The sequence below is a fragment of the Ornithorhynchus anatinus genome, chromosome 2, assembly GCF_004115215.2.
Source record: "Ornithorhynchus anatinus isolate Pmale09 chromosome 2, mOrnAna1.pri.v4, whole genome shotgun sequence".
Lineage (NCBI taxonomy): Eukaryota > Metazoa > Chordata > Mammalia > Monotremata > Ornithorhynchidae > Ornithorhynchus > Ornithorhynchus anatinus.
The window spans coordinates 143,646,685-143,658,015 of NC_041729.1; the positions used below are offsets into that span (position 1 = coordinate 143,646,685).

Sequence of the window (11,331 nt, forward strand, 5' to 3'; positions counted from 1 at the left end):
CTTAGAACAGTGCTCTGCACATAGTAAGCGCTTAACAAATACCAAGATTATTATTCTTTCTGACTCCAAGGCCTGGGTTCTATCCACTAGGCTGTGCTGCTCCTATTTAATTGGAACCTCCTGGGTGTCCAGATAGATGGTTGGCTAAAACTGGCAATTTTAAGAAATTCATACAGCTCCTTTGTGTTATTAATATAAAAGCTTTAGTTTATTTGCCCACCCTCCCCACCTTGGTTACCCAATTTTGAAAGAAGAGGGAGAAATCAGTCCTAGCCACCCTAAATCATTTCAAGCTCCTCTTGGGTGACACAGATAATAATAATAATTACGGTATTTGTTAAGCTCTTACTACGTGCTGAGCTCTGTTCTAAGGCGCCGGGGTAGATTCGAGGTAATCGGGTTGTCCCGCGTGGGACTCACAGTCTCAGTCCTCATATTACAGATGAGGATAGTGAGGCACAGAGAAGTGAAGTGACTCGCCCAAGGTCACACAGCGGAGAAGTGGCAGAGCCGGGATTAGAACCCACGTCCTCGGACTCCCCAGCCCGGGCTCTTTCCGCTAAGCCACGCAAATCTACAACCTTTCCTCGAGTCGCTTCCAGTTCACCGGTAAGGGCTCGGTGGTACCGGCTGGCGTGGATCGCCTGATGCCAAATAATAACCTGCCGTGATCTGGTTCCGAATCGCAACAAATTCTGTCGATCGCATCCGTCGTTTCAGCTATTCAATTTCGACGTGCGCAAGCTGGACTGGTTTGAGTACGTTGAAAACTACTGCATCGGGACCAAGAAATACCTGCTGAAAGAAGACATGTCCAGGCTTCCTGCCGCGAGGCAGCACTTAAAAAGGTAAGTCCCTGATATTTGCTAAGCGCTTCTTACGTGCCAGACACTGTACGAAGCGTTGGGGTGGATCCAAGCCAATCGGGTTGGACGCAGTCCCCTGTCCCACGTGCGGCTCACGGCCTCAATCCTCATTTTACAGATGAGGCAACTGAGGCCTGGAGAAGTAAAGTGACTTGCCCAAGGTCACACAGCAGATAAGTGGAGGAGCTGGGATTAGAACCCAAGCCCGGGCTCTATCCGCTATAATAATAATGTTGGTATTTGTTAAACGCTTACCCTGGGCAGAGCACTGTTCTAAGCGCTGGGGGAGATACAGGGTCATCAGGTTGTCCCACGTGAGGCTCACAGTCTTCATCCCCATTTTCCAGATGAGGGAACTGAGGCCCAGAGAAGTAAAGTGACTTGCCCACAGTCACACAGCTGTCAAGTGGCAGAGCTGGGATTCGAACCCATGACCCCTGGGTCCCAAGCCCGTGCTCTTTCCACTGAGCCATGCTGCTTCTCTATGCCATACTGCTTCCAGAATAATCGTATTTGTTAAACACTAACAGCTTGGCTTAGTGACAAGAGCACGGGTTTGGGACTCAGAGGTCGTGGGTTCTAATCCCGCTCTGTCACTTGTCAGCTGTGTGACTTTGGGCAAGTCACTTCACTTCTCTGGGCCTCAGTGACTTCATCTGTCAAATGGGGATTAAGACGGTGAGCCCCCGTGGGACAACCTGATTACCCTGTATCTACCCCAGCGCTTAATAGAGTGCCTGGCACATAGTAAGCACTTAACAAATACCATCATTATTACTATGTGTCAAGCACTGTTCTAAGCACTGGGGTCTATGTCTACCAATCAATTTACTGTGCGTAGAACCCTGTACTAAGCGCTTGGGCGAGCACAATACAACAGAATTAGCAGACGCGTTCCTTGCCCATAAAGAGCTGACAGTCTTGGGGTGGGTAGGAGGTAAGATAGGAGGGCGTGAGCAATATAACGGAATTGGTAAATGCATTCCCTCCCGACGAGGATCTTACAATCTAGACTCCACCCAGGACTGACGCCGGTCACTTGCCGCGAACCGGTACTCCGGCACGACCCTGGGTTCTAATTCTGCTTCTGCCGCTTGCTTGCGGTGTGACCTTGGGCAAGCGATTTGACTTCCCTGTGCCTCGGTGTCTTCAACTCTAAAACGGGGATTCGATACGTACTCTCCCTCTTACTTAGACTGTGAGTCCGATGTGCACCAAGGGCTGTGTCTGACCTAATTAACTTGCATCTACTGCAGCGCTTAGAACAGTGCTTGACCCACAGTGAGTGCTCCACAAATACCATAATAACGATAATGGTTATAATAATGATAATAATGATGATTCGCAGACTCCCCCAGTGACCTCGTTGGACAGACACTCCTCACTCTTGGCTTCAAAGCTGTCCATCCCCTTTGCCCCCTCCTACCTCACCTCCCTTCTCTCCTTTCACTGCCCAGCCCGCACGCTCCGCTCCTCTGCCGCCGCTCACCTCCTCACCGTCCCCCATTCTCACCTATCCCGCTGTCAACCCCTAGCCCACGTCCTCCCGCGGTCCCGGAACGCCCTCCCTCCTCACCTTCGCCAAACTCATTCTCTTCCCCTCTTCAAAGCCCTACTGAGAGCTCACCTCCTCCAGGAGGCCTTCCCAGACCGAACCCCCGCTTTCCTCTGCTCCTCCTCCCCTTCCCATCGCCCCGACTCCCTCCCTCTGCTCTACCCCCTTCCCTTCCCCATACCACTTGTGTCTATACATACATATTTATTATTCTATTTCTTTTATTAATGATGTGTATATATATAGATGTATAGTTCTACTTATTTATATTGAGGCCATTGATGCCTAGTCACTTGTTTTGATGTCTGTCTCCCCCTTCTAGACTGTGAGCCCGTTGTGGGCAGGGATTGTCTCTCTTTGTTGCTGAATTGTACTTCTCGAGTGCTTAGTAGAGTGCTCTGCGCACAGTAAGGGCTCAATAAATACGATTGAATAGAAACTGATGACTGTGTGGAAGGATGTAATGATTCATTCATTCATTCAATCGTAATTATTGAGCGCTTACTGTGTGCAGAGCACTGTAGTAAGTGCTTGGAAAGTACAATTCGGCAACCGATAGAGATGATTCAAGGATCCAAGTCTAAGGACAGGACGTTGCGCAGCAGTGTGGCCCAGTGGAAAATGCTAATCGGTCTGTGTCCCACATGGAGCGCACAGTCTTAATCCCCGTTTGACAGATGAGGGAACAGAACCCCAGAGAAGTGCAGTGACTTGCCCTTGGCCACCCAGCAGATCAGGGGCAAAGCCGGGATTAGAACCCAGAACATTCTGACTCGCGGGCCCGGGCTCTATCCCCTAGGCCGTGCCGCTTCTTAGCCTTGGGCCCTTTGCCCCTGGCTAGCACTCTCTAAAAATAATAATAATAATTATGGTATTTATTAAGTGCTTACTATGTGCCAGGCATTATTAAGCGCTGGTTCAGCTTCCTCAACAATGCTGGCTAAGGACCAGGAGGAGGAAAAGAGGGAAATAAGATGTCCTTTGGCTGTGTGTAACAGTGTATATTTACTGGGAGCTTGCTCTATTCCCCAACCCCATTTCACATATGCCTCCTCTCGAGCTGGGGAACCTACCTGCACCCCCAAAGGTGGAGCAGGATGGAGCAAATGTTACACTTCCCGGAGCCTTGATACGATTACAGGCATCGGGATAAAAAGTCCAGAACCATAAAGCGACAGGTGGAATTAGTACGATAGGCCGTTTGTCCATATAATTTTCTAATTGCATCTATTGCTTTCTCCTTCTACTTCCAGGCTCAGAAACCTTCACTAGTTGATAGGATAGGCTGAAGTATGTCCATAAAATTTTCTAACTGCATATATTCCTTTCTCCTCTACATCCAGGCTCAGAAACCTTCACTAGTTGATAGGATAGGCTGAAGTATGTCCATAAAATTTTCTAACTGGATATATTTCTTTTCCTTTCTTCTTCGAGGCTCAGAAAGATTCACCGCTAATAGGATAGGCCAAAGTTGGTCTATAACATTTTCTAACTATAGAGATTCCTCTCTCCTTCTTCCAGGCTCAGAAACTTTCGCTGCTAATAGGATGGGCCAAGATTGGTCCATTGTATTTCTAACTGAATATATTCCTTTCTCATTCTTCTTCCAGGCTCAGAAACGTTCAATATAATAGGGTTGGCCGAAGTTTGCCCATAAAATTTTCTAACTGGATATATTCCTTTCTCCTCCTTCCAGGCTCAGAAACGTTCACTATAATAAGGTTGGCCGAAGTTTGCCCGTAAAATTTTCTAACTGGATAAATTCCTTTCTCCTCCTTCTTCCGGGCTCAGAAACGTTCACTATAATAGGGTAGGCCCAAGTTTGTCCTTAAAATTTTCCAACTGGATATATTCCTTTCTCCTCCTTCTTCCGGGCTCAGAAACATTCAATATAATAGGGTAGGCCCAAGTTTGTCCATAAAATTTTCTAACTGGATATATTCCTTACTCCTCCTCCTTTCAGGCTCAGAAACATTTACTACTTAATAGACTAGGCCAAAATTTGTCCATAACATTCTCTAAGTGTAGAGAATTTGGAGAAGCAGCATGGTATAGTGGAGAGAGCACGGGCCTAGGAGTCAGAAGGCCATGGGTTCTAATCCCGGCTCTGCCCCCTTGTCTGCTGTGTGACCTTGAGCAAGTCATTTCACTTCTCTGCACCTCAGTTACCTCATCGCTCTGTACCATGTCTGGCACATAGCACTTAAAATATGCCATTATTAGTAGTAGTAATAGTACTATTATTATAAAATGGGGATTAAGACTGTGAGCCTCGTGTGGGACAGGGACTGTGACCAACCTGATTATCTTGTATCTACCCCTGCTCTTAAAACAGTGCTTGACATATAATAAGTGCTTAACAGATATAATTATTGCTACTATTATTATTATATTCCTTTCTCTTTCTTCTTCCAGGCTCAGGAACATTCACTACTAATCAGATAGGCCCAAGTTTGTTCATAATATTTTCTAACTGCATATATTTCTTTCTCCTCCTTCCGTACTCAGAAACATTCACTGCTAATAAGAGAAGCTGAAGGCTTTCCATAAAATTTTCTAATGCTATAGATTCCTCTCTCCTTCTTCCAGGTTCGAAACCACCACCATTCATTCAGTCGTAATTATTAAGCACTTACTGTGTGCAAAGTGCTTGGAAAGTACAATTCAGCAACAGATAGAGACGATCCTTACCCAACTACGGGCTCACAGTCTAGAAGAAGAATAATGATGGTATTTGTTGAGCGTTTACTATGTGCCAAGCACTGTTCTAAGGACTGGGGGGGAGATACAAGGTAATCAGGCTGTCCCACATGAGGTTCACAGACTTTATCCCCATTTTACAGATGAGGTACCAGGCCCAGACAAGTGAAGTGACCTGCCCAGAGTTACACAACTGATAAGAGGCGGAGTCGGGATTAGAACCCACAACCTCTGACTCCCAATCCCGTGCTCTTGCCACTAGGCCATGCTGCTTCTCTGCCACGCTCGCTACTCACGAGATAGGCCAAGGTTTGTCCAGCCAATTTTCTAACCGGGTGTATTCCTTTCTCCTCCTCCTTCCAGGCTCAGAAACATTCACTACCTCTTCAACACCGTTGTCTTCCTCATCGTCTGGCGGGTCTTCATCGCCCGATCGCAGATGGCTCGGAACGTCTGGTACTTTGTGGTGAACCTCTGCTATAAATTCCTTAACTACTTCAGGGCATCCAGCACCCTCGGGCACTGAGATCTTAGTCAAAAACCAACCGCCTCCCAACGACCCCAGAACCTCCTCTAAAACAGCAACAGTGGGTGTCGGGATTTCAAAGCCGTTTAAGAACCTGCCCGTTCCCATAACCCTCCGCCTGACCATCATGTAGTTGCCAGAATTTCCTCGGTGACGATGTGGTTTTTCTTCCAGAGGAGAATTCCTACGGAGGTAAAACTTTATCCCAACCCGCTCGGCCATATTGCAACTTCTGAGGGAAAAAAAAAAGATATCCCAGGTTTTCCCTGACCCTGTTGTTTGCCACCTTAGTATGAGATGTCAGAGGCAGCTTTTTCTGCCAAACCTGACACTCCACAAGAAAAAATCAAAATAATTAACCTGTACGTTCAAATCAAACGGCACCAAATACGGATGGAAGTACCGAACAAAGAAATGTAAATGTTAAATAACTTTACTGTTCTTGTAATAAGATTTTTGAAACTTAACCTAAAGGCACCAAAAAAAAAACAGAGACAAGAGTAAATATACATATGTATAGATATATGTGTGTGTATTTATATAGAGATAGATATACAAATATCTATCAATATATATGTAAATACATGCATATGTATTTATATAGAGAACTATTTAGTGGATAGCAGCGTGGCTCAGTGGAAAGAGCCCGGGCTTGGGAGTCGGAGGTCATGGGTTCGAATCCCGGCTCTGCCACTTGTCAGCTGTGTGACTGTGGGCAAGTCACTTCACTTCTCGGTGCCTCAGTTCCCTCATCTGGAAAATGGGGATTAAGACTGTGAGCCTCATGTGGGACAACCTGATGACCCTGTATCTCCCCCAGCGCTTAGAACAGTGCTCTGCACATAGTAAGCGCTTAATAAATACCAACATTATTATTATTATAGAGCACGGGCCTGGGAGTCAGAAGTTCATGGATTCTAATCCCAGCTCCACCTCTTGTCTGCTGTGTGGCCTTGGGGAAGTCCATTTCTCTGTGCCTCAGTTACCTCATCTGTAAAATGGGGATTGAGACTGTGACCCCATGTGGGACAGGGACTGTGTCCAACCCGATTTACTTCTATCCATCCCAATGCTTAATACAGTGCCTGGCACATAGTAAACACTTAACAAGCACCACAGTTATGTTGCGAAGCAGCATGGCTTAGTAGATAGAGCCCGGGCCTGGGAGTCAGAAGGTCATCGATATTAATCCCTGCTCTGCCACTTGTCTGCCGTATGACTTTGGGTAAATCACTTAACCTCTCTGTGCCTCAGTTACCCCATAGGTAAAAAATGGGGATTAAGAGTGTGAGCCCAGTGTGGGACAGGGACTCTGTCCAATCTTGATAACTTGTATCTACCCCAGCACTTAGAATAATGCTAGGTACATAGTAAGCACTTAACAAGTACCATTATTATTATTATCTACATACAATATATAAATATATATGCATTTATATAGTCATATACACACATCTATATATAATGTATAAATAGATATGTATTTATATATATATATATACAAACATCTATATGCAATATATAGATATCTGCAGTACTTGGTAAGCACTTAGTATGTTCCAGGCACTGTCCTAAGCGCTGGGGTAGATACAAGGTAATTGGATTGGACACAATCCCTGTCCCAACGTCTCCAAACTTTGGGAAGGAAGGAAGCAAGCACCCAAAGATGCATCAAAGTGACAAATAGTATCAAGTCTTCTTTGGAAAACAGCATCATTACGATTATTCTTATATTTGTTAAGCACTTGCCATGGGTAAAGCGCTGTTCTAAGCGCTAGGGAGATTCAAATTAATCAGGTGGGACCCAGCCCCTGTCCCACGTGGGGCTCACAGTCCAAGTAGGAGGGAGAACAGGGTAATTGAGTCTCCCCTTTCACGGATAAGGAATGAAAGTTGTTCATTGTTTGAGGCTATCTTAATAATGAGCCCATAGAGAACCATAGCCACAAAAAAAGATCTCCCCACACTCAAAGTGTGTTTTTGTATTGGGCACAAGTTTTCTTTCTGGCTGCTATTAATACTGGTTCTAGAGCTTAATCATATTTACTGAGCACTTACTGTAGGCAGAGGACTGTACTAAATGCTTAGGAGAGTACACTATAGTAACACTGTAACAGACACAACAAGGTTACAGTCTAGGGCTCTTCAGCCTCTGGAACATCCTGCCAGCATAAAAATACTACTTCACTTTTACTAGTTCCCTGTATCTACTTCCTCTGTTGGATGTTGCCTTTAATTTGGGCCCGGTTCTTTTCTCTGTACGCGTTTCTGCTCTGTCGCACTTCGTTTCCCTCCTCTTTTATTCATTCAGTCGTATTTATTGAGCGCTTACTGTGTGCAGAGCAATGTACTAAGCGCTTGTTAAGTCCAATTGGGCAACAGATAGAGACAATCCCTACCCAACAACAGACTCACTTTCAAGTAGGCCCTTCTCTCTTCTTCCTGAATTAGGGTGGGTGTTTTTTCCAAGAGAAATCCGCTGTAAAAATCCTCTAGATTAAAGCATAATTTTTGGACAGAGTTTTCCCCATATAACTCAGTAAAAGAGTAAAATGAGCAGTGCTTCCTTAATCTTGACCCAGAAAACAATCTTCTCATTAGTCGTCATCATCATCATCATCACAATATTATTACTTCTGGTACTAAGCACTTAGTATGTGTCAAACACTGTTCTAAGCGCTGGTGTAGATAGAAGATAATCAGGTCCCACATGGGCCTCGCATCCTAAGTAGAAGGGAGCATAGGGTTTGAATCCCCATTTGCAGATGAGGGAACTGAGGCGCAGACAAGTTAAGTGACTTGCCCAAGGTCACACGGCAGATACGTGGCAGAGCTGGAATTAGAGGCCAGGTCCTCTGTCTCACAGACCCAGGCTCTTTCCACTAGGCCACGCTGCTTCTCCATCATCCCCAGTGGCATTTATTGGGTGCTGACTATGTGCAGAACATTGTACTAAGCGCTAGGAAGAGTACATCAGAGTTGGCGGATAGCTTTCCTGCCCACAAGGAGCTTACCATCTAGAAGGTTAGTCTGCTGGAAATACTTAAAGGAATTATTGCCTGTAGCATCAAATCTCCCAATTGAAGTCAGAATTATTTAAAGGGTAACTGCAAGATCTTTGCATTTCAGAAATTTATTGTTATTTGGTGAGGTTTTGCGCGTTTTGGGGCTGTAAGGTGATGAAAGGTCTCGTGCTTTTCTAAAAGAGTAACCCTCTACAGCTTTCCCCCTCCCAACAATCAGGGTTTTAACACAAGCTGGACTGAACCGACTTTCTAGTGTTTAACAAGACCAGAGTACTAATACAGGCTGGACAAGACCGAGGCCTGAGTCATCGAGCAGTTTTCATATCAAGTATTTGAGACACAAACTAAAAACTGGGAAAAAGTCACAACACGGATATTTGCTAAATGATTGCATAATGTGTGGGGAAACTTTAGTTACAAAAATAGCATCTAATCTGAAGTTCTGGAAAAGAGGGAGCCTGTTACTAGTTGGGAGGAAACAGCCCTTCTGTTGGGAAGATTATTCTTCTGACCTGTTCGAGGCCACTGTTGGTGGAGATCAATTGATCAATGGTATTTACTGAGCGCTTACTGTGTGTGTAGAGCACCATACTAAGCATTTGGGAGAGTACAATCTGACGGGTTGGTAGACGCATTCCCTGACCACAGAAATGGCTCAAGCGCGGAGCCGATAGGGATGAAGGCAACTAATAACTACGGTATTTGTTAAGCACTCTGTGACAGACACTGCTCTAAGCCCTGGGGCAGATACAAGGGAATCAGTGCCTGTCCACACGGGACTCAGAGTCTAAATAGGAGAGAGAACAGGGATTGAACCCCCATTTTACAGATGAGGAAACTTATAACTACTGTAATGAAGCAGCAGCAGGTTAAAGATCTTGCAATGGGACTTCTTGTCATGCAAACCTAAGAAACTGAAAAAGGAGAAGGCTAATAATAATTGTGATATTTGTTGAGCAATTATTAGGTGCCAGGCATAAGGGCTGGGGTGGATACAAGCAAATCGGGTTGGACACGGTCCCCGTCCCACGATGGGGTTCATAGTCTCAATCCCCCTTTTACGGATGAGGTGACTGAGACCCAGAGAAATGAAGTCACTTGTCCAAGGTCACACAGCAGACAAGTGGCGGAGCCAGGATTAGAAAATCTGAGGTCACTGGTGGGATAACTCCCAGCTGATCCTTTGTTAGATCTTTTTTTCAGGATGTGCCATAATTCTGGGATTAGCTATAATTCTAAGATTTAAAAGTTTGAGGGAATAGTTGCTTGTGGTATTTCTATCCCGATTTGAACGATGTCAGAGGAGCCCCCTGCATTAAGTAGCTGTGGTTTCCAGATGACCTCGCATTAGGCTACGAACCGAGTTATCCGAAGACCTCCCGGACCAAACACGCACAGAGGATCCTAGGGCGGGTAGAGCGGATGTCACTGAAATCACAGCTCTGCTACTTTCCCTGAAAAAAGGAGACCGCTAAACAGTCGGAGCCGGCGTTATGTAACTTGACAGAAGCCTATCCTATTTACCTGAATGTCATCTCCAGATTAATTTCTCCTTAGACAAGTGGTATAGTAGGATGAGGGTAGCTCGAGGTTTGCTAGGGGGTGGTGTCAGCAGCGGCACAGGGAAACTCTGAGAATAATAATAATAATAATAATGATCGTTAATGTTATGGTATTTGTTAAGTGCTTACTATGTGCCAGGCTGGAGTAGGTACAGGCAAATCGGGTCGGACCCAGTCCCTGTCCCACGTGAGGCTCACCGTCTCAATCTCCATTTTCCAGCTGAGGTCACTGAGGCACAGAGAAGTGAAGTGACTTGCCCAAGGTCACACAGCCAAGAAGTGGTGGAGCCAGGATTAGAACCCGTGACCTCTGACTCCCAGGCCCACGCTCTATCCACTATGCCATAAACGGAAAGAGAGAGGGACTGGAAATGTGTCTATTATATTGTACTCTCCCAAGCGCTTAGTACGGTGCTCTGCACACAGTAAGCGCTCAATAAATACGATCGACTGACTTACCTGTGTAGGGAAGGGAGGAAAACTGCATCTCCCCTCAACAGCCCCTCCCCTCCCCTCCCCCTCAAGCTCTCTGAGGAGATTGAGGTAAATCAACATCTCAATACTAATATAGCATATTTTGAGTATGTTATTTCATTCATTCAATCTTATTTATTGAGTGCTTACTGTGTGCAGAGCACTGTACTAAGCGCTTGGAGAGCACAATTCGGCAACAAATTGAGACAATCCCTAATCCAACAATGGGCTTATTTGAAATAATTGTCCATAGGGATTCTCGAGTAGTTTAGTTGGTCAGTGATTATTGACTGTTAATTGAAAAGGCCTGTCATTAATTTGTTTGGACTCGCAACTCCCCTCTGTCGATCCTTTAGCTGGCCGGAAAAATAAGGTTCACCTCACCGGGAAAGTTTATCTTCACCTCTATAAGGGAAGGAGTGGGTAAACCGTTCCAGGTTCTGTGCACAACAGTTCCACCTTAGAGGAAACAAGTGGCCAGAGCAGTTTGCTGAATCACGTCGGCTTTTAGATAACCACCTCCTTCACCTCCTAGATCCAAGGCGGATTTGTTTGTTCTTTACTCTTCGGCAAATCTCAAATTCTCTGAATCACTCTTTATTCGTTCCCCTAGCCTGCGTGG

The 11,331-nt window shown here is 45.4% G+C and overlaps 1 protein-coding gene across 1 annotated transcript in view; it reads left to right on the forward strand.

The window, feature by feature from the left end:
* FAR2 (fatty acyl-CoA reductase 2) overlaps window positions 1–5,789 on the forward strand; it is a 153,779-nt gene extending 147,990 nt beyond the window's left edge. The window contains exons 11-12 of the mRNA XM_029050350.1: window positions 721–848; window positions 5,485–5,789. Of these exons, the coding sequence (XP_028906183.1) occupies window positions 721–848; window positions 5,485–5,647 (291 nt within the window). The 3' untranslated portion in view covers window positions 5,648–5,789. The remainder of the gene's footprint in view (window positions 1–720; window positions 849–5,484) is intronic.
* The last annotated feature ends 5,542 nt before the right edge of the window (window positions 5,790–11,331 follow it).